Raw genomic sequence first — 24,329 nt, 5'->3', positions numbered from 1 at the left:
GGAAAAATACTAGACTTAGTCCTTAGTGGTGCTCATGATCTAGTGCAGGGGGTAACGATACGAGGGCCGCTTGATAACAGTGATCATAATATGATCGGTTTTGATATTGGCATTGAAGGAAGTGAAACTAGGAAATCAAGTACGCTAGCGTTTAACTATAGAAAAGGTGATTACGACAAAATGAGAAAAATGGTGAAAAAAAGACTGAAAGGAGCAGCTCGCAGAGTAAAAAACTTGCATCAGGCGTGGATGCTGTTTAAAAACACCATCCTGGAGGTTCAGGACAAATATATTCCACGTATTAGAAAAAAGGGAAAAAAGACTAAACGTCAGCCGGCGTGGCTAAACAGTAAGATAAAGGAAATCATTAGAGCCAAAAAACAATCCTTCAGAAAGTGGAGAAGAGAACCAACTGAAAGTAACAGGATAGATCATAAGGAATGCCAAGCCAAATGCAAAGCGGAGATAAGGAGGGCAAAAAAGGACTTTGAGAAGAAATTAGCGTTGGAAGCAAAAATACATAGTAAAAATTTTTTTAGATACATTAAAAGCAGGAAACCGGCCAAAGAGTCGGTTGGGCCGCTGGACGAAAATGGTGTTAAAGGGGCGATCAAGGAGGACAAAGCCGTAGCGGAGAAATTAAATGAATTCTTTGCTTCGGTCTTCACCGAGGAGGATTTGGGGGGGACACCGGTGCCGGAAAGAATATTTGAAGCGGGGGAGTCGGAGAAACTAAACAAATTCTCTGTAACCTTGGAGGATGTAATGGGTCAGTTCAGCAAGCTGAAGAGTAGTAAATCACCGGGACCTGATGGTATTCATCCCAGAGTATTAATAGAACTAAAAAATGAACTTGCGGAGCTACTGTTAGAAATATGCAATCTGTCCCTAAAATCGAGTGTAGTACCGGAAGACTGGAGGGTAGCCAATGTTACTCCGATTTTTAAGAAGGGTTCCAGAGGAGATCCGGGAAATTATAGACCGGTGAGTCTGACGTCGGTGCCGGGCAAGATGGTGGAGGCTATTATTAAGAATAAAATTGCAGAGCATATACAAAAACATGGACTGATGAGACAAAGTCAGCACGGATTTAGTGAAGGGAAGTCTTGCCTCACCAATCTAATGCATTTTTTTGAGGGGGTAAGCAAACATGTGGACAATGGGGAGCCGGTTGATATTGTATATCTGGATTTTCAGAAGGCGTTTGACAAAGTGCCGCACGAAAGACTCCTGAAGAAATTGCAGAGTCATGGAATCGGAGGTAGGGTATTATTATGGATTAAGAACTGGTTGAAAGATAGGAAGCAGAGAGTAGGATTGCGTGGCCAGTATTCTCAGTGGAGGAGGGTAGTTAGTGGGGTCCCGCAGGGGTCTGTGCTGGGTCCGTTGCTTTTTAATGTATTTATAAATGACCTAGAGATGGGAATAACTAGTGAGGTAATTAAATTCGCCGATGACACAAAATTATTCAGGGTCGTCAAGTCGCAGGAGGAATGTGAACGATTACAGGAGGACCTTGCGAGACTGGGAGAATGGGCGTGCAAGTGGCAGATGAAGTTCAATGTTGACAAGTGCAAAGTGATGCATGTGGGTAAGAGGAACCCGAATTATAGCTACGTCTTGCAAGGTTCCGCGTTAGGAGTTACGGATCAAGAAAGGGATCTGGGTGTCGTCGTCGATGATACGCTGAAACCTTCTGCTCAGTGTGCTGCTGCGGCTAGGAAAGCAAATAGAATGTTGGGTGTTATTAGGAAGGGTATGGAGTCCAGGTGTGCGGATGTTATAATGCCGTTGTATCGCTCCATGGTGCGACCGCACCTGGAGTATTGTGTTCAGTACTGGTCTCCGTATCTCAAAAAAGGTATAGTAGAATTGGAAAAGGTACAGCGAAGGGCGACGAAAATGATAGTGGGGATGGGACGACTTTCCTATGAAGAGAGGCTGAGAAGGCTAGGGCTTTTCAGCTTGGAGAAGAGACGGCTGAGGGGAGATATGATAGAAGTGTATAAAATAATGAGTGGAATGGATCGGGTGGATGTGAAGCGACTGTTCACGCTATCCAAAAATACTAGGACTAGAGGGCATGAGTTGAAGCTACAGTGTGGTAAATTTAAAACGAATCGTAGAAAATTTTTCTTCACCCAACGTGTAATTAGACTCTGGAATTCGTTGCCGGAGAACGTGGTACGGGCGGTTAGCTTGACGGAGTTTAAAAAGGGGTTAGATAGATTCCTAAAGGACAAGTCCATAGACCGCTATTAAATGGACTTGGAAAAATTCCGCATTTTTAGGTATAACTTGTCTGGAATGTTTTTACGTTTGGGGAGCGTGCCAGGTGCCCTTGACCTGGATTGGCCACTGTCGGTGACAGGATGCTGGGCTAGATGGACCTTTGGTCTTTCCCAGTATGGCACTACTTATGTACTTATGTACTTATAATGGCTATACCCTTAATTTAAAAGTTGTTCTTCTCTAAATCCACTCTTCAATTGTTCAGATGGTATTCACACACTGCCAGTCAGGGGCGTAGCCAGACCTCAACGTTGGGGGGTTCCGGAGCCCAAAGTGGAGGGGCACAGTTTGGCCTGCATCCCTCCCACAACCCTCGCCCTGCCATAACCCCACATACCTTGGCAGGCTTGGCTTGTGTGCTTGGTTTTAGTGAAACTGAGCATGTGCGAAGTGTTGCACATGTTCAGTTTCACTAAAACTGAGCATGCACACAAGACACAACGTGAGAGGAATCAGGGCAGGCAATGTGCAGAGAACAGTGCCGGAGAAAGGCTTCAACTGGCAGGGGTTGGGGACCCCTGCCAGCCAAACCAGGGGCCCTGGATCCAATTTGGGAAGGCCCAGGCCCCCCGTAGCTACACCACTGCTGCCAGTGTGACTCCTACATTGCTTCCAGTCTGCTCTTTTACTTGTCAAACAGGGCTATTACATCCAGTTGACAAATTCTCTTGGCTCAAACCCTCAACGTCTCTTTGCCACACTGAACTCTCTCGTCAAAGTGCCTTCACCTCCAACCCCCCCCCCCTTCACTTTCCCCCCCCCAGACTCTGGCTGAGTTCTTTCATGATAAGGTTCACAAGATTAAACTTGAATTCTCAACCAGGTCACCTCCACCTCTCCTTCCCTTAGTCCATTCTCTCAACCCTCCTTCAACCCCTGCATCCTTTTCTTCCTTTCTGAAATCACTGAAGAGGAAACTACACATCTTATTTCCTCCTCAAAACTAACTACCTGTTCCTCTGATCCTATTCCCACCCATCTACTTAACACTATCTCTCCTACTGTCATCCCTTTTATCTGTCATATACTCAATCTTTCACTGTCCACTGCGACTGTTCCTGATGCCTTCAAACATGCCGTAGTCACATCACTCCTTAAAAAAACCTTCATTGGACCCTACCTGTCCTTCCAACTATCGCCCCATCTCCCTCCTCCCTTTCCTATCCAAGATACTTGAACGTGCTGTTCACCGCCATTGCCTTGACTTTCTTTCATCTCAAGCTATTCTTGATCCACTTCAATCTGGCTTTCGCCCCCTTCATTCAACTGAAACAGCGCTTGCTAAAGTCTCCAATGTCCTGTTCCCGGCCAGATCCAAAGGTCTCTATTCTATCTTCATCCTTCTCGATCTATCTGCTGCTTTTGACACTGTTGATCACAGCCTACTCCTTGATACGCTGTCCTCACTTGGATTTCAGGGCTCTGTTCTTTCCTGGTTTTCTTCTTATCTCTCCCAGCATACCTTTAGTGTATACTGTAGTGGATCCTCCTCTACTTCTATCCCACTGTCGGTTGGTATGTTATGATCGTGGTCAGAACTCCTCTCAAACTTACCTTTTTCCTGGGGGTCAGCTTCTTAGCTGGCTTCTATTTCTTTTGTCTGTCCTTTCTGAGCTAGCTCCCTCTCTCTATGCTGGCAGCTTCCAGCAGCATGACTCTAATTGTATCACTCTACTACAGCTGTGTGTGTGGACTGAGTTAGCTCTACCTCTCTTTGGGTGTACTGGCTTCAAGTGCTTCACAGTGCTGCATTGGTGTGGGTTGGGCCTCTCTGGGTTTCAGTGTGCTATTGCCTGGGCCTAGGGAGTGTGACATCATCTGGGAGGGCCTTGATAAGGAAGTGGTGTTCTTTCCTTCAGGGCCTTTGCAACGTTTGCTTTTGGCTACTTGCTTTAGGTCCAGGTTAGTGTTAGTGCAGTGTGCACTTGTGACTGTGTGTTTAGCTTCCCTGCTTTTCCCTTGTAGCTCCCCTGCTTTTCCCTCTTGGTGCTTTGGAAGCATTGCTATGTGTAGGGCTTTGGAAGCTCTGTTGCTGATAGAAGTACTTCAGGGTTTGGTGTTGTTAGGAACACTGCAGATTTTGCTGTTAGAAGTACTTCTGGTGTTTGTGCTGTTGGGAGCATTGCAGTCTTTGCTGTTTGTCTTTGGTGCTTTGGAAGCACTTTTCGCTTACGTGTTTAGCTTCCCTGTTTTTAGTGCTAGGAGCTCTTCTGGTTGTTTGGTGCATGGGGGCACCTTAGTTAGTTTAGAGTTGTAGAGCTGCTGTAGCTTGGTATTTTGGAAGCACCTTTATTAGCTTATGTGTTTAGCTTCCCTGTTCTTCCTTGTGGCTCCCCTGCTTTTCCTTTTGGTGCTGTGAGAAGCACTCCTGTTAGGTCAGTGCCTATGGGCACTCCTGTTAGTATAGGGCTTAGGAAGTCCTTTTGTTAGTTTACTGTTAGGAACACTTCTGTTGGTTTAGGGCTTGGGAGCACTTAGGTCAGTTTAGGATTTAGGAGTACTTCTGTTTCCAGTCCTGGTCCCTGTGTCATTTATTTATTTATTTATTTGTTGCATTTGTATCCCACATTTCCCCACCTATTTGCGGGCTCAGTGTGGTGCAGCAAGATAAAAGGAACGGAGTCTGGTATCCGGTAAGTCCTGCCGGCCACGCGAACCCAAGGGCTCAACCCTTGGGGGGGGGGGGGGGGCAGTGGCTAAGTGCAGGTGAAGCTGTATGGACCAGCCCGGTGTGCTCCAGTCCGGTGTGCTCCAGTCCAGTGTGTTCCGGTCCGGTGTTGTTCCAGTCCGGTGTGTTCCAGTCCTGTGTCCTCCAGTCCGGGGGATTCCAGTCCAGTGTTCCAGTCCTGTGTCCTCCAGTCCGGGGGATTCCAGTCCGTGTGTTCCGGCTCGCTGGGCGGTGCCTGCAGTCCCTGCCGGTGTCGGTGTGCTTGCCCAGCGTTGGTTGGTGGGTTTTGCCTGCTGTTGTCGCTCCTCGTCAGCAGCCCAAGGGCTCACGTTTGCTCCAGAGCCCGGCCCCACGGGCTCTGAACCTGAGAACCTGACATGGTGTACCTCAGGGATCTGTCCTGGGACCTCTTCTTTTCTCCATCTATACCTCTTCCCTTGGTACTCTAATCTCATCCCATGGTTTTCAGTATCATCTTTATGCTGATGACTCCCAGATCTACCTCTCCACACCAGAAATCTCAGCCGAAATCCAGGCCAAAGTATCAGCCTGCCTGTCTGACATTGCTGCCTGGATGTCTCAGCGCCATCTGATACTAAACGTGACCAAGACTGAGCTTCTCATCTCTCCTCCTAAACCAACCTCTCCTCCTCCCCCATTCTCTATTTCTGTGGATAACACTCTCATCCTTCCTGTCTCATCAGCTCGTAACCTTGGGGTCATCTTCGACTCCTCCCTCTCCTTCTCTGCACATATTCAACAGACTGCTAAAACCTGTCGTTTCTTTCTCTATAATATCAGCAAAATTCGCCCTTTCTGAGCACACTACCAGAACCCTCATCCACACTCTTATCACATCTCGCTTAGACTATTGCAACTTGCTTCTCACAGGTTTCCCACTTAGCCATCTTTCTCCTCTTCAATCTGTTCAAAATTCTGCTGCACGACTAATATTCCGCCAGTGTCGTTATGCTCAATTAGCCCTCTCCTCAAGTCACTTCACTGACTTCCTATCCGTTTCCGCATACAGTTCAAATTCTCCTTATTGACCTATAAGTGCATTCACTCTGCAGCTCCTCAGTACCTCTCCACTCTCATCTCTCCCTACATTCCTCCCCGGGAACTCCATTCACTGGCTAAATCTCTCTTATCTGCACCCTTCTCCTCCACTGCTAACTCCAGACTCCGTTCCTTTTATCTTGCTGCACCATATGCCTGGAATAGACTTCCTGAGCCAGTACGTCAAGCTCCATCTCTGGCCGTCTTCAAATCTAAGCTAAAAGCCCACCTTTTTGATGCTGCTTTTAACTCCTAACCCTTATTCACTTGTTCAGAACACTTATTTTATCATCCTCACTTTAATATTCCTTTATCTCTTGTTTGTCTTGTTTGTCTGTCCTAATTAGATTGTAAGCTCTGTCGAGCAGGGACTGTCTCTTCATGTTCAAGTGTACAGCGCTGCGTACGTCTAGTAGCGCTTTAGAAATGATAAGTAGTAGTAGTAGTAGTGTTCTCATAAGAATCAGTACAACATCATCCTGACATTTAAATAAACTGTTATCTCATTAGCAATGAAATATCAAAACAAAAGAGTACATGATTCTTGTATGGACAACTAAGAGGTCAGTATTTAAACCCCATGGTCAACATTTGCTTTTAAATGCCTGCCAAATAATAGGTATATATTCAGTTATTCATGGCCATTATCCACCTAATTCTATAAAAGTCACCAAACATTGCATGTGCAAATTTGAGTGCGTGGCCAATTTGTGTGCACAATTTAATTGAATAACAAACCAATCAGTGCCAATAATTGGCTTTTTAACAAGCAATTATCAATGCTAATTGGAATTAATTACGATGTATGCTCATAAATTTAGGTGTGTGCTCTGCGCCTAAATTTTACATGCGTCCCGAAAAAAGGGATGTGGAAATGGCAGGGTCATGGGCGTGGTTTTTGGTTATACACAGAAGGCAAAAGTAGAGACTAATAGACGATTCACCACTGGAGACGTGAGTCCAACAGTCTTTATTATATCAGAGATAACGACCCGACACAGGCCGTGTTTCGACGCTAAAAAGCATCTGCATCAGGGGTCAATAAATACACCAAGTAATGAATGCAAAATGAAGAGTCCTACTTGTATATGTGTTGTCAATTCACTGATCACATAGCACTGCAAGCCACGAATGAGAACATGATGGGTTTAAAAACAAACATCCAAACAGAATATGCTGGATACAAACTATCGTGGCTTGCAGTGCTATGTGATCAGTGAGTTGACACATTCGTGGCTTGCAGTGCTATGTGATCAGTGAGTTGACACATTCGTGGCTTGCAGTGCTATGTGATCAGTGAGTTGACCATTCGTGGCTTGCAGTGCTATGTGATCAGTGAGTTGACCATTCGTGGCTTGCAGTGCTATGTGATCAGTGAGTTGACACATTCGTGGCTTGCAGTGCTATGTGATCAGTGAGTTGACACATTCGTGGCTTGCAGTGCTATGTGATCAGTGAGTTGACCATTCGTGGCTTGCAGTGCTATGTGATCAGTGAGTTGACCATTCGTGGCTTGCAGTGCTATGTGATCAGTGAGTTGACATTCATGGCTTGCAGTGCTATGTGATCAGTGAGTTGACAACACATATACAAGTAGGACTCTTCGTTTTGCATTCATTACTTGGTGTATTTATTGACCCCTGATGCAGACGCTTTTTAGCGTCGAAACACGGCCTGTATTGGCTCATTATCTCTGATATAATAAAGACTGTTGGACTCACGTCTCCAGTGGTGAATCGTCTATTAGTCTCTACTTTTGCCTTCTGTGATTCATCATCGTAGAGAACTTTTCCTGTTCTATATTTTGGATTTTGGTTATACACACAATTACAGAATTAGGGAGTTCCATGTGTAAATACAGGCAGGGCATTTGCACCAAGTTTTCATTGGTGGAAATGGACGTACCTAAATTTACAATCGACCCTGGGACTTAAGCGTTATTCTATAAACCACACCTAACTTTAGGTGCGACTTATAGAATGGTGCTTAAGCAATTTTTTTGGCACTGATTTTATCGGCACAATTTACAGAATTCATCCCTATATGCAGAAGAAGTGGTGTTGAATACATGAAGACAATGCTAACCTCCGCTGCAATATGATCTTCAGCCACTATAGACTAGATTATTATTATTATTATTATTATTTATCGCTTTTGTACCCCACATTTTCCCACCTTTTTGCAGGCTCAATGTGGCTTACAGAGTGTTATTATAATGTAGTCATTACACGATCTTAAATACAGTCAATAGTAGGCTGAAGGTAGATGAGGATTTAAATGGGAAGGTGTTAGGTAAGGTCGTGTGAGAGGTGTTGTTTGATGAACCTGAGTGGTTTAAGGGATGATTTATTTCATTAAGGATGTCTTTTGTAGGCTTTGTTGAAGAGCTGTGTCTTCAACGATTTGCGAAAGTTGGTTAGATTGTCCATGGTTTTCAGGGTCATGGGTAATGCGTTCCATATCTGTGTGCTTTTGTATGCAAAAGTAGTGGCATATGACTGTTTGTATTTAATTCCTTTGCAACTGGGGAAGTTCAGGTTGAGGAATTTGCGGGCCGATCTTTTGGCATTTCTGGGTGGTAGGTCCATTAGGTTTAACATATAGTGTGGGGCATCTGCGTGGATGATTTTGTGAACGGTTGTGCAGATCTTGAACTCAATTCGTTCCTTGAGCGGGAGCCAGTGCAGTTTCTCTCTTAGGGGCTTCGCACTTTCGTATTTAGTTTTTCCAAAAATGAGTCGGCTGCGGTGTTCTGGGCTGTTTGGAGTTTTTTAATGGTCTGTTCTTTGCAACCTGCGTACAGGGCGTTACAGTAGTCCAAGTGACTTATCACCAGTGTGCAGAAGATGTTTCTTGGGAAAAAAGGTTTTATTCTTTTAAGTTTCCACCTCGAGTAGAACATTTTTTTCGTTGTGTTCTTCATGTGGGTATCGAGTGTGAGGTTTCGATCAATAGTGACTCCAAGAATTTTCAGATTTTCTGAAATGGGAAGTGTGCAGTATGGTGTGATTACGGTAGGGTAGTTGTTTGTGTTATATTGGGATGTGAGAACTAGACATTGAGTTTTTTCTGCGTTAAGTTTTAACTGGAATGAGTCCACCCAAGAGTGCATGATTTGGAGGCTCTGGTTGATCTCGTTGGTTATTTCGTTTAAGTCACTTTTGAACGAGATGTAGATCGTGACATCATCAGCATATATGTAGGGGTTAAGGTTTTGATTGGCTAGAAGCTTGGCTAGTGGTATCATTATTAGGTTGAAAATAGTTGGTGAAAGAGGGGATCCTTGAGGAACTCCGCATTCCGGTATCCAAGGTGGTGATCTGTCAGTATTCGTTGTTACTTGGTAGGATCTGGTGGTGAGGAATCCTTCGAACCATTTGGTTAGGGTGGTGGACTTTGGTCCTGGAGAACTGAGGAACTGAGTTCGATTCCCACTTCAGGCACAGGCAGCTCCTTGTGACTCTGGGCAAGTCACTTAACCCTTCATTGCCCCATGTAAGCCGCATTGAGCCTGCCATGAGTGGGAAAGCGCGGGGTACAAATGTAACAAAAAAAAAAAAAATTTGAGAACTGGGCCTCCGATTCTGAAGTACTCTAATAGGTGTAGTAATATTCCATGATCCACCATGTCAAAAACACTGGACATGTTGAATTGTAATACGAGTATGTTCTTGACAGTTGCAATTGTTTTTTTGAATGAATTCATTGCAGACACTAGTACAGTTTCAGTGCTATGATTTGATCGAAATCCTGATTGAGACTCATGTAGAATTGAGTGTTTGGTTAGGTATTCCGTGAGTTGTTTTGTCACTATGCCTTCCATCAATTTTGTTATGAGCGGGATGGAGGCAACTGGTCGGTAGTTGGTTAGGTCCATTGTGCTTTTCTTAGCATCTTTTGGCAGCGGAGTGAGAAGGATATTTCCTTTATCCGTGGGGAAGAGACCATTTAGGAGTCTATAGTTTACTTGGTTCGTGAGATCTTTTTTGAATTGTTTGGGGGCGGCTCTTATTAGGCTAGTAGGGCGAATGTCAAGTTTGCATTGAGATTTGGCATATTTTCTGAGCCAGTGTGTGAGTTCATCTACTGAGATCAAGTCAAAATTAGTCCATGATCGATTGGCTGGATATTCCCCAGGTTTTGGGTCTAAGCATTCAAGGATGCTTGTGTACTCAATGGTATTGCTTGGTATCATGCGTCGGAGCTTTATGATTTTTTCCTTCAAATAGTTCGCTAGGTTGGTTGCCGATGGGGTGTCTATGCTATTCGAGGTGACTTGTGTGGTGTTTAGGAGATTGTTTACAAGTGAAAAGAGTTTGTGCGTGTCCTTGTAATTTGGTCCTATTATAGTTTTGTAGTACGTTCTTTTGGTTTGTCTGATGTTGTATTTGTATTTTCTTTGTAGCTGTTTCCACTCTTTGAGTGTGTGTTCGTCTTTTTTTTTTGCTCCATGCTCTTTCTAGTCTTCTAACCTGTGTTTTTAGTTCTTTCAATTCTTCGTTAAACCATGGGATTGAGCTTTTCCTCTGTGAGGTTCTAGTTTGGAGCAGTGCTATCTTGTCTAGAACTGTTCTGCATCTGTTGTCCCATTCTTGTATAAATTGGGGTGAGTCTGTAGTTGTTATCCATTCGTCGGTATATATTTGTTGCCAGAATGTTAGAGGGTCAATTTTGCCTCTTGTAGTATAGGTTCTTTTTTCTTGTTTTTGTTGTGTCTCTTTCAGATTCAGTAAATGGACCTGAAAAAATGGTGCTGAAAAACATCTGTGCAGAATTGCTTGATGGATTACTGACAATCTTCTAGCTCAGTTGAGAATCTTTCTCTTTAGGGAACTTCTATCACACTGGTACAATCATTTTGCTACCTAGGAGTAACTCTCGACTCCCAACTTTCTTTTGCATCCCATGTCTCTTCTGTGCTTCGGTCAGGTTTTTTTGTACTGCATCAATTACATTGTCTTAGGAAATTTTTGGATCATGATTCGTTTCATTCCCTAGTGCTATCTTTACTGCTTACAAAAATAGATTATTGTAATATAGTCTTTGCAGAACACGTTACAGAACACTGCTGCTCGTCTCATTTGCCCTGTCAGTAAATATGATTCAGTTTCACCACTTTTTCAGAAGTTTAATTGGCTGCCTGTTTCCTATTGAATTCAATAAAAAAAAATACTTATTCTGACATTCAGAGCCTTCAGAATAGGTTCCCCACTTTATCTCTCTTCCCTTACTATCCCCTCATTCTCCTATGTGTTTGTTACATTCAATAAATGATCATTGGCCCCTGCTTCTTGGAACAGCCTTCTGTTGGATATCCTTAGTGAGCTTTCCCTTCCCAAATTTAAAACTACACTCAAGACCTGGTTGTTTTAACAGGTTTTTGGACTGTGATGGTGGGGTGGTGACAGAATCCTGGTGCCCTTTTTCTTTTCCCTTTTTTACCTCTCTTCCTCTTTAGTTTCTCATTACCCTACTTGGTTTGTCCCTTGTCCTTTTTGTTTTTTTCGAACTTTGTCTGATTGTTGTCTACTTCTCCCCTCTTTCCTATCAGTTTAGGCGGTACAGCAAATGCAATAAAGAATATTCTATAGTCGGTGTTCTGAATTGCAAGCCATTTATAGAATAATGTTGAGTCCAGTTCCATGCCAAACTTTGGGCATGAAGATTACACCAGTTGAAACCTGGTGTACATCCTTGCATGTAAGTTAGGCACGGATCACCAGTGTTCAGTAATATTGCATGCATATTTAGTGAACTCCCTGACTTGCCCACAGCCACACCCCCTTTTCAGTTGTGCACTATAAGATTTGCACACAGATCTTTACAAATAGCATGCTCAAGATGTGCTCGCACATCCAAATTGTTGCCAATTAACATCAATAATTGATAGGTTTCCAATTATTGGCACTAATTGGCTTGTTAGCCAATTTTGTTGCACGCACTATAATATGGCGTCCATAAATTTGTATGCCGTTTATACAATCCAGCCCTATCTGTAAAGCTGAGAGGTTTAGACCAGGACAGCTTAGACAGGATTCTATATTTAAAAGTGAGTATGCGAAGGGGGCAGGAGGTGTTAGAGTATGGTGGTGGGGGAAGGGAATCCTGTTGCTAGGATTCTGGAGCACAGTATGTCAACATTAGCAAAATTTTACAAAAAGATCACTCTTAGAATGTAAGCTGCTCAGACACATAACTAATGGGCAGGATAGAAAGTCCTAAATAAACTTGAAACTCATGATTTTTCCTAGGTATCCACTAGTCTCTATACTAGGTTTCTAGAGAACTGTATACAGATAGACCATGTGGTCTTTATCTATCATCATTTTCCACATGCATAAACACTAATCCCCCTGATATTCAAAACCATTTAACCAGCCAGGACAGCACCTAGCACCTGGCTAGTTAAATGGTACATAACTGGATACCTGGCAATACTCAGCAGGAGATAGACAGCTATCTCCCATTGAATATCCCTGGTCAACCGATAGCCAGTTATATCTCGTGATATAACCGCTAGCCAGGAATATTCAGAGCCAGTTAAGCGACCAAATTTCACCTTGAGAAAACCTGGTATAACTTTGGCCAGTTTGAACTTGACTGGCCAGTGCTAAATATTGACTTGGCTGGCTAAATTCAAACTGGCTGAAAATAAACTGGATATTCAATGCCAGTCACCGAAAGCAGCCTAGCATTGAAAATTTGGTCTCATTGCTGACCGTGGGAGGCAGTCTGGCTACCTCCCAGGGTCTAATATCCTCCCCAGCCTTGCCCCTTGGAATGCCTCTGCTCATTTCAGGTAAATTTGAACAAGGCCCGTTTCTGTTAGAAATGAAACGGGTGCTAGCAAGGTAATCTCCCTCCCTCCCTCCCTCCGAGTTCCATGCCCCCCTACCTGCCTCCCTCCCTGTCCTCTGAGTTCCAGGGCACCCCTCCCCCCTCCCCTTCGAGTTCCAGGACCCCCTTACCCCCCTTCGAGTTCCAGGACCCCCTTCCCCCCCTCTTCGAGTTCCAGCCTACTCCTTGTTCCTCTATCTCTCAGCACCACCCGAAATCTTACCATAGAGCAGAGCAGACGGTACAGTTATACTTTCTCACTCACAGTTTATTGGTTGCTGGCTTTCATTGAGTGCTGGTGGGTTGGCTGGAGCGGGAGTGAGAGGGGTGCTGTGTGGCGTGAAGCAGGGCTGTGTAGCGAGTGACATACTGTGCGGGGGGTGGGGCTGAGGGCGGCTCTGTGACGTGCTGAGAGGCTACGAACACTACAGGGCTTCAGGGCTTCACTGAGACGGAGTCAGCTTCAGAACACTGGAGGTGCAAATGGTAAAATTATGTATAATCATACCTGATAATTTTCTTTCCATTAATCATAGCTGATCAATCCATAGACTGGTGGGTTGTGTCCATCTACCAGCAGGTGGAGATAGAGAGCAAACTTTTGCCTCCCTATATGTGGTCATGTGCTGCCGGAAACTCCTCAGTATGTCGATATCAAAGCTCCATCCGCAGGACTCAGCACTTAGAGAATTACACCCACGAAGGGACACTCTGCCCAGCTCACCACCGCCGAAACGGGGGAGGGGAATTAACCCAGCTCATCCCCACACAAGTGGGGGAGGGGAATCCGTCCAGCTCATCCCCGCGGAGCGGGGGAGGGACACCACACCCGCCGATGCGGGGGGATCTGGCTTATCCTGCAACCGCAACCGCGGGAGGAGCTGACTGACCCTAACACCGCCGAAGCGGGAGGGGTACAAAGCTGCCCTACAGCCGCACGAAGCGGGAGGGAGTGCCGGCAGAATTTTAAGTCTCAATCCAGCCCCGTATAACGGAGGGGAGAGGAATGCAGCAGCTCACTGTAACACAAACTCGTCTTAACTCTTGAAGAATCCAAGTGAAAAAACTTGAACACGAAGTCTTTCTGAAGTAACTGAAGACTAAACTTGAACCTGAAATGCAACCAGAATAAAAACAGTACAGATATCTGGGAGGGGCTATGGATTGATCAGCTATGATTAATGGAAAGAAAATTATCAGGTATGATTATACATAATTTTACCTTCCATATCATCAAGCTGATCAATCCATAGACTGGTGGGATGTACCGAAGCAGTACTCACCCAGGGCGGGACATAGAAATCCCTGACCTCAACACTGAAGCTCCAAACCGGGCCTCCGCCCGTGCAGCCACAGTCAAACGGTAATGCTTGGAGAATGTATGAGCCGAAGCCCAAGTTGCCGCCTTGCATATCTCTTCCAAGGAGACGGATCCGGCCTCTGCCATCGAGGCCGCCTGAGCTCTCGTGGAGTGAGCCTTCAGCTGGATAGGCGGCACCTTCCCCGCGGCCACATAAGCCGCTGCAATGGCTTCCTTGACCCATCTTGCCACTGTAGGCTTAGCAGCCTGCAGACCCTTACGAGGACCTGCAAACAGGACAAACAGATGATCCGATTTCCGGAAATCATTGGTCACTTCCAAGTATCTGATGATGACTCGTCTCACATCCAGATACTTAAGAGCAGAGTACTCCTCTGGGTAGTCCTCCCTACGAAAGGAAGGGAGACAGAGCTGCTGATTCACATGGAAGCGAGAAACAATCTTGGGCAGGAAGGAAGGCACTGTGCGAATAGTCACTCCTGCCTCAGTGAACTGCAGAAAAGGCTCTCGACATGAGAGCGCCTGGAGCTCGGAAACTCTTCTGGCTGAAGTGATAGCCACCAAAAAGACTGCTTTCAACGTCAGGTCTTTCAGAGATGCCCTCGACAAGGGTTCAAAAGGCGGCTTCTGCAATGCTCTTAGTACCAGGTTGAGATTCAGGCACCACTGAGTGCAGAGGAGGGCGCAGGTGATTAACTCCCTTGAGAAAGCGCACCACATCTGGCTGCGAAGCCAGGGAAGCACCCTTCAGGCGGCCCCTGAAGCAAGCCAGAGCCGCTACCTGGACTTTAAGGGAACTGAGCGACAGGCCTTTCTCCAGACCTTCTTGCAGGAACGCCAACACTGAAGAAATTGGAGCAGTGAAGGGAGAAAGTGAGCCTGCTTCACACCACGCTGCAAAGATACGCCAAACCCTGGCGTAAGCAGTAGAAGTAGAGCGCTTCCTCGCTCTCAGCATAGTGGCGATGACCTTGTCTGAGAAGCCCTTCTTCCTCAGACGCTGCCGCTCAATAGCCAGGCCGTAAGACCAAAGGGGGAGGGATCCTCCATCATCATGGGACCCTGATGTAACAGGCCCTGCTCCACTGACAGCCGCAGAGGATCGTCGACTGAGAGCCTGATCAAGTCCGCATACCAGGGACGCCTGGGCCAATCCGGACCCACCAGGATTACCCTGCCGGGATGCTTTGCCACCCGGTCTAGTACCCTGCCCAACATGGGCCAGGGCGGGAACACATAGAGAAGCTCTTGTGTCGGCCACTGTTGGAGAAGAGCATCTACTCCCAGGGATCGAGGGTCCCGTCCTCTGCTGAAAAAGCGCGGCACTTGGCAATTGGCCGATGACGCCATCAGATCTAGGCTCGGCTGGCCCCAGCGCTTCGTGATGTCCAAGAACGCCTGAGCAGATAGCTGCCACTCTCCGGGCTCCAAGGTATGGCGACTGAGAAAGTTCGCCTTGACATTCATGACTCCGGCAATGTGGGCCGCTGAAAGCTGCTCCAGGTTCACTTCCGCCCACTGGCAAAGATTCATAGCCTCCTTGGCTAGAGGGGCGCTCTTGGTACCTCCCTGGCGGTTGACATAGGCCACAGCCGTGGCATTGTCCGACAGGACCCGTACTGGCTTCAACACCAGTACCGGGATGAACTCCAAAAGCGCCAACCGAATGGCTCTGAGTTCCAGGAGGTTGATAGACCACTTTGCCTCTGCAGGAGACCAGAGCCCCTGCGCTGTCCTTCCCAAGCAGTGGGCTCCCCAGCCCGACAACGAGGCGTCCGTCGTGACGACAATCCACTCTGGGGTCACCAGAGGCATTCCCGCAGACAACTTGTCTGTCTGCATCCACCAGCTCAGCGCCTTGCGCACTGCTGGGTCCAAGGGAAGGCGCACAGCATAATCCTCCGACATCGGAGTCCAGCGCTGCAGCAAAGAGTGTTGAAGCGGTCTCATATGAGCCCTGGCCCAGGGCACAACTTCCATCGTGGCCGTCATAGAGCCCAACAGCTGCACATAGTCCCAAGCCCGAAGGGGAGAGGCTACTAGGAACTGGTCCACCTGAGCCTGAAGTTTGACAATCCGATTGTCTGGCAGGAACACTCTGCCCACTTGGGTGTCGAATCGAACTCCCAGGTACTCCAGGGACTGAGTCGGGCGCAGCTGGCTCTTCTCCCAGTTGATGATCCATCCCAGGGAGCTCAAAAGAGCAACTACCCGGTCCACAGCTTTGCCGCACTCTGCATAAGAGGGGGCTCGGATCAACCAGTCGTCCAGATAAGGATGGACTTGTACCCCTTCCTTTCGTAGGAAGGCCGCGATGACCACCATTACTTTGGAAAAGGTCCGTGGAGCAGTAGCCAACCCGAAAGGGAGGGCTCTGAACTGGAAGTGTCGTCCCAGGACTGCAAAACGCAGAAAGCGTTGATGAGGAGGCCAGATGGGAATATGCAGGTACGCTTCCTTGATGTCCAAGGATGCCAGGAACTCTCCTGCCTTCACTGCCGCTATAACAGAGCGGAGAGTCTCCATGCGAAAGTGCCGCACTTTCAAGGCCCGATTGACCCCTTTGAGGTCGAGGATAGGCCGGACAGAACCTCCTTTCTTTGGTACCACAAAGTAAATGGAGTAACGTCCCTTGCCAAGCTGACTTTCTGGCACCGGAACGACCGCGCCCAGGCGGATCAGATTGTCCAAGGTCTGCTGCACTGCCACAGCTTTGACCGGAGACTTGCAGGGAGAGAGTACAAACCCGTCTTTTAAGGGTCGGCAGAACTCTAGTTTGTAGCCGTCTCTGATGACTTCCAGCACCCACGCGTCTGAAGTTATTGTGGTCCACTCGCCCAGAAACGAGGACAGCCGTCCTCCAATCTGCACTGGGGCGTGGACCAAGACCCCGTCATTGGGTACGAGACCCTGGGGGAGGACCGGAGGGAGCACCTCCGGGACGGCGGTCTCTGCGAAAGGAATGCTGCTTGGGGGAGAAATTCCTCTTGAAGGAAGAGGGGGCAGAGCCCGACTTGCCCGGGCGGTACCGACGGGCTTCCTGCAACCGTCCTCTGGAGGTACCGGGACGAGTACTAGCCCGAGCCCTGACCTCTGGTAATTTCTTGCCCTTAGACATGCCGAGATCGGTCACGATTTTGTCCAGCTCGACCCCAAAGAGCAGCTTGCCTTTAAAAGGCAACCTAGCCAGGCGGGATTTAGAGGCGTGGTCAGCAGACCAATGTTTCAGCCAAAGCCACCGCCGCGCAGAGATTGTCTGAGCCATGCCTTTCGCTGAGGCCCTCAAGACATCATACAGCAAGTCTGCCAAATAGGCTAAGCCCGATTCCAGGGCCGGCCAATCAGCCCTCAAGGAATGATCCGAGGGGGAAGCCCGCTGCACCATAGTCAGGCACGCCCTGGCCACATAGGAGCCGCAAACTGAGGCCTGCAAACTTAAAGCAGCCGACTCAAAGGACGACCTTAAGGCCGCCTCCAATCTTCTGTCTTGGGCGTCCTTTAGGGCCGTGCCACCTTCCACCGGCAACGCCGTTTTCTTAGTCACCGCAGTGATTAAAGAATCCACGGTAGGCCACAGATAGGCCTCACGTTCACTCACAGCCAAAGGATAGAGGCGGGACATAGCCCTAGCCACTTTAAGGCTCGCTTCTGGGACATCCCATTGAGCCGAAATTAAGGTGTGCATGGCATCATGCACGTGGAAGGTTCTAGGCGGGCGCTTCGTCCCCAGCATAATGGCAGAGCCAACAGGGGCTGAGGGAGAGACGTCCTCCGGAGAGGAAATCTTCAAAGTGTCCATGGCCTGTAACAACAGGTTGGGCAAATCCTCTGAGCTAAAAAGCCGCGCTGCAGAGGGGTCATCCGCTCCATCCGAGCGGGGATCCGTCTCCTCCAAGGAATCCGCAAAGGACCGTTGGGAGACCTCAGACACGCTGCCCTCATCTACATCGGAGGAGACAAATTCCTCCAAGGCCTGGGAATCAACCCGAGGGCGTTTACCTCTGGGAACCTCAACCTCTTTACCAGACGAGGGAGCAGGGGCAGCGTTGTGCATGAGGAAGGCCTGATGCAGCAGCAAAACAAACTCGGGGGAGAAACCCCCCAGACTGTGCACTTCCGCAGTCTGGGCAACAGCCCTAGACGCACCCTCAACCGGCGCTCGCAATAGCGGGGGAGAGACATGCTGCGCATCCAAAATGGCGTCCGGCGCGAAACTCCGCGAAGGAGCCGCGCGGGAAGAACGGCTCTTAACTTTAGCCGCTTCTGTGCCGTCGCCCAAATTAAGGGCGTTCATGGCATTAATGTCTCCAACCTCAAGGGCGGCCCAAGAAGAAGCCGTCCGAGCCGCGTGGCCGGCCAAGATGGCGGAGGCGAGGAGCGGGGGATGGGCGTTTATGGCGGGAAAAACCGCCACGCCGGAGGAAGGACCGGGACATTCATCGGTCACGAAACTGTCACCCAACAAGGGCGAATCAGGCTTGAAGACCCCCGCATCCCCTCTAGAAGCGCTCAAGCGACCCGGGGAGCGACCCTTTGCGCCCTCGCCCTCCGACGCCATATGCCACGAGGAGAAGAATCGGGGAACCCCCTGCCCGCTATAAAAAGGTAAAAATTACCTGCTGTCCGCTCCGAGTTGTAACGACCTGATGTCCCAGTGAGTAGCTGCAATAGACACTTAAATAAACGTCGAAATAAACGCCTTTAAGGACGTTCAAAATTTTTTTTTTTTTTTTTTTTTTTAACGGAGCCAGCGGGAGGGGGGAGAAAAGGAGGGACCTGGCACCACCAGGTTTGCACTTGCTCAAAAGAGCCCTCAACCCCAGGCACTCAACAAAACCTAAAAATTAGGCTTGGAGGCCTAGCCAGAGCTGCTGCTGTGTGTGACCACCACCTGCTGAGATAGAGAACATACTGAGGAGTTTCCGGCAGCACATGACCACATATAGGGAGGCAAAAGTTTGCTCTCTATCTCCACCTGCTGGTAGATGGACACAACCCACCAGTCTATGGATTGATCAGCTTGATGATATGGAATATTATATTAGATATGCTGTATGTGCATATTATTATCTGCATATAGATAGGGCAATTTTAAAAATGCCATTTCTGTACAAAAACACCTGTTTTATGTGGATAAATGGCTTTTAAAATTATCCTCTAAACAATCAATATTTGTATCATGGCATCAAACTATACTGTCACGGCCCCATAGTGCTGTTCTGCGTCTCAGCTCACCTACTTCTGTCACCAAGTGCGGGGGTCGTATTTTCTGGGATTCCCCTGAGTGCCTGCCTGTCCCTGCCACACCTCGAACTGCTGGCTCGGGTGTCCTCAGCGTCCCAGGGCCAGTCACGGGGTCTCTGGGTCCTATGTTTGCTGCTTCTTTTGGGTACACGTGCGCGCATGCCGCTCTTGTGCCTTCTGCTGGCAGCACTTCCAGGAGGTCCCAGTAATGACGTCTGATGCACAGAAGACCACTGTCCCATCCTCTTTTGCCTTGCAACTGGTCAGCTTCCAGCTTCAGCATCTAGTTCCAGCCTTAGCTTCCCATTTCAGCTTCCAGTTCCAGCGTCCAGCTTCAACTTCCAGTATCCAGCATCCAGCTATGGCTTCCAACTTCAGCTTCCAGCATCCAGCTCCCAGCAATCAACTTCCAGTCATGGCTCCCTGCTTCCAGCTGTCAGCTTCTAGCTCCAGTTTCCTGTTCCCTGCTTTTCTAACCTGGCACTGACAACTCTTCTGTTTCCCATTCCTGCCCGGCGTTGCTTGGGCGACTCTCCTACCACCAGTTAGGGCCTATCTAACCTCTGGGTTGGTTGGGCAGCACCAATTCAACTGTGGCCTAAGAGCTCACCTACCCCTGAGCATGACATATAGTAAGCTGGCTGATATTCAGCCTACGCGGCAGGCAGCATTTGTTTTTAAAAACACTGCCCCTCAGGGGTAAAATTAGGCTTAGATATTCAGTACTGATCTTTATCTGGGTACTGGCAGTAAATATCCAGATCTTTGGCACAGCATAGAAGTTATTCAGGAAGTGCCAACATTCAGTGCCAGTATGTAAGTACTAACCGGGCGTGGTTAGGACCACATTTTATATGCAATCCTACTTGCCCGGTTTGGTTAACTATACTCGCATCGCCTGGATATTTTCTGGGTCCTCTCTGACGCCGTCCTAGTCCACCCCAGCACAAACCAGATAGTACCAGATAAGTTCTCCTGAAAATCTGGGTATGATCCAGACAGCAGGACTTATCTGGGTAGAAGCCTCTCCCACTGGATATGTTCCACTGAATACTGACCACAACAACATTGCAGTGCAATTACCCCTAGCTGTGAAGAACATGTTTTTCAATAAGTGGAATAAAATAAACAAAAAAGACCATACAATAAATGCAACAGAAGAAGACAGACTTTTTCTATAAAATACTATACTTTGGCCACATATGTTTTAAGTGGAGGCCAAGTCTTTGTGCCAGGACAGTCAGGGAAACGAGTAATACCCTATCAACTTACCGTCTTTGAAAGAGTGAATGTAACCAAAAATACGCAGCCCATAATTCTTCCATTTTGGAGAGACAGCAAGTTTCTTCACGGTAGTACGAGTCTTTAAAAAAAAAAAAAAAAAAAGCAATACATTAACAAAATTGCAAAATGAATGACTCCATTCTTTCCAGCCATTTTAGGAATTACAACACAAGTTGTATGGTGCTCTCTCTATTATGAGATGTTGGCGGGACAAACCCTTTGAATACCTCAAAGTATACTGCCACCCCTGATGCACATTTTACGCTGAAACATGACCTGTGTTGGGTTTCATATTGCTCTCTTCAGAAAAGTGCAGCTATCTATCATGTTTTGAGCTACATTTCAGAAAACCTGCAGGGCTGTGAGCTAATGTGAGCTGGCCCTTTTCCTGTGTTCTAATTACTTAAGAAAATAAATGAAATTGAGAATACAAATAACGGGAACAATAATTATAAATGTGTGTTTGTGACTATTCTCAATTACTCTGATTTTGCCTCTAATCAATTTTCAGATTATTAGAAATTACTACACCACTTGTGTATTTTTCAACATTCTTCTGAACACATCAAATTGGTAATACTCACATGAGGGTAGAGGGGAAAATGAAGATTCTTCCTCAGATGCCTGACAGCTCCTCCACACCAGTCTTCAAACACATGCAGATTCGCCTTTCCTTTGTTCTATGCCACAAGAGACAGAGAAAAAACAGAAGAAACTAAAGGCAAGTCCACTTCAATCACATTTTATCTAAATCACTTAGGATAAAGTAGTGTCCTTGCTCTACTAGTTACTTTGAACGCATGGAAATAAAGGTGAAACCCTTTTTATTGGATTAACCCTCAAATTTTAATGGCAATTTTATAACTGGGTGCGTGTAGTTACACACGCCATGTGCACATAAATGCAAGATAATTGGTGCTTATATAAAGTGGTGTGCTAAGCTCTCTCTCTGGATGTAGCCAGCTCTGCAATTTGGGGGGGGGGGGGCAACACATTCCTCTCTCCCCTACCTCCATGTAGGTGTAATGGCAAGGATGCCAAGCCCCACCAGCCAAATAAATGGACTGCTGCCGCTCCCCGCTGCTTGTTTCTGGTTCTGAGCAGCATGCTGGGACTGCTCGCATATGCTCAGAGCATGAGTGAGAAGTCCAGTAAGCTGTTCAGACCTGGAAACAAGCAGCAGGAAGCGGCAGAAGTCCATTTATTTGGCTGGCAGGGCTCAGCAACCCCAGCAAAGTAAAAGAGAGTTCAGGAGGAGGCCTAAATCCAAAGTTTTGGAGCTAGTTGTTAAAGTAGCCACGGGGGACCTACTTTAACAACTGGCTTCCAAGTTTCTTAAAAACTTAACAAATGGCTCTCGCAAGCCGTTGCGAGCCGGTTCCAGCACACCACTACTTATATGTGCATGTGCACTAAACACTATTCTATAAAGGAGTGCATAAGTACTACAGCGTGCAACTGCAAAGGGGGAGAGGGATGCACGTGGGCAGAGCATGGGGCAGATTCTATAAACTGTGACTAAAGTTGCATGCGCAAATCAGCACACAAAGTCAATCTGCACACACAAATTGCTTAATAAGCTAATCAGCGCCAATAATTGGCCATGAACAAGCAATTATATGCACTAATTAGAATTTATGTGCAAAACTTTCTAAGTGTATTCTGCAAAGTGGAGCACGTAAATTCTAACGCAAAGGGGATGTGGACATGGGAGAGCCATGGGCATTCCTAAAAATTATGCACACTGTTACAGAATACACCTGATCGGTGGCTAAGTTAGGCACGGGCATTTACACCAGGTTTTACCTGGTGTAAATGATCGCACCTAAATTTTAGTCAAGGGGACAGGCGCTATGCATATTCTATAAACTGCGCCTAATTTTAGGAGAGGTTTATAGAATAACACTGATCATGGATTTTTTCATTGCTGATTTTTTAGGCACGATTTATAGAATTTGGTTCTATGCGTAACTTATACAATACTATGCTATGTGCATTGTATGGCATAAGTGGTCACACCTAAATTTAGGTGCACTAATTCAGGTTTATGCTAGTATTCTATAATGGACTTAGTATGCCCAGATGTCCTTATAGAATAGGCATTCTCCACTCTGTATCGGTGTGCCTAAAATAGAGCTCCTTGGTATAGATTTGCCCTCGTTGGGGCCCTTTTACTAAGCTGCAGTAAAAAGGGCCCTGCACTCTCACCGACTCTATTTAACTTAATGATGATACTCTTGGCCAAACTATTATCAAACCAAAACCTCAACCCATACATATACGCTGACGACATAACGATCTACATCCCGTTTAAACAAGATTTAAAGGAGATTTCCAATGACATCAACCAAAGTCTCCACATCATGCATTCATGGGTGGATGCATTTCAGTTGAAACTTAATGCAGAAAAACCCCAATGCCTAATACTCACCTCTCAACACAATACGAACAAATTCACCACCATCAACACACCAAACCTGTCCCATCCAATATCGGACACCCTAAGAATCCTTTGAGTTACCATCGATCGACATTTAACACTTGAGAGCCACACGAAAAACATAACCAAGAAGATGTTCCACTCAATGTGGAAATTAAAAAGAGTAAGACCTTTCTTCCCAAGGACTGTCTTCCGAAACCTGGTACAATCAATGGTGCTTAGCCATCTAGACTATTGCAACGCACTCTACGCTGGCTGTAAAGAGCAAATAATCAAGAAACTTCAGACAGCCCAGAACACCGCAGCCAGACTCATATTCGGTAAATCAAAATATGAAAGCGCTAAACCCCTACGAGAAAGGCTACACTGGCTCCCACTTAAAGAGCGCATCACGTTCAAAATATGTTCCCTAGTTCACAAAATCATCCACGGAGAAGCCCCAGCCTACATGTCAGACCTGATAGACCTACCACCCAGGAATGCTAAAAGATCATCCCGCACATTCCTTAATCTTCATTTCCCCAGCTGCAAAGGTCTAAAATACAAACTAACGCATGCGTCAAACTTTTCCTACCTGAGTACACAGTTATGGAACGCACTGCCGCGCAACTTAAAAATGATCTACGAACTAACTTCTGTAAATTCTTGAAGACCCATCTCTTTAATAAGGCATACAACAAAGACCAACCAATGTAAATGCATGAATCCCCTCCACAGATATTCAGAACTGTTTATATTATTTGCTTGTTCATATTTCTACTATGTTACCAAAGATCTTTTCTGCTATACTAAATGTCTAATTTCTAATCTACTTCCACTATTCATGATATATTGTAAGCCACATTGAGTCTGCAAAGAGGTGGGAAAATGTGGGATACAAATGCAATAAATAAATAAATTATATTTTACTGCTTTTTATTATGTGTTATGTAAATAATTCTACAAACATATCTTCCGTATTTCTTACATAGTATTATGTTAAATTAGAACAAACCTCTTACTCTGTTCATAATTATACCTTTTCCAATATAATGTAAGCCACATTGAGCCTGCAAATAGGTGGGATAATGTGGGGTACAAATGCAGCAAATAAATAAATAAACATGAACATTAAACCTGGCATCTGCGGAACACAATAGAGAGGTCATTAGAAGTCTTGCACAGCATTTCCTCTTTCAGGAGGT

The 24,329-nt window shown here is 46.5% G+C and overlaps 1 protein-coding gene across 1 annotated transcript in view; it reads right to left on the bottom strand.

Annotated features, from left to right (window-relative positions):
* Positions 1-24,329, bottom strand: part of B4GALNT4 (beta-1,4-N-acetyl-galactosaminyltransferase 4) — a 577,155-nt gene that overhangs the window by 181,683 nt on the left and 371,143 nt on the right. The window contains exons 6-7 of the mRNA XM_030202455.1: positions 21,290-21,385; positions 20,694-20,784 (exon numbers count right to left, since the gene is read on the bottom strand). Coding sequence (XP_030058315.1) covers positions 20,694-20,784; positions 21,290-21,385 — 187 coding nt within the window. The remainder of the gene's footprint in view (positions 1-20,693; positions 20,785-21,289; positions 21,386-24,329) is intronic.

This window comes from Microcaecilia unicolor, chromosome 4 (assembly GCF_901765095.1).
Source record: "Microcaecilia unicolor chromosome 4, aMicUni1.1, whole genome shotgun sequence".
In the NCBI taxonomy this organism is placed as follows: domain Eukaryota; kingdom Metazoa; phylum Chordata; class Amphibia; order Gymnophiona; family Siphonopidae; genus Microcaecilia; species Microcaecilia unicolor.
The sequence above is the reverse complement of the archived record's forward strand: the minus strand, read 5'-3'. Positions and strand labels throughout refer to the sequence as shown.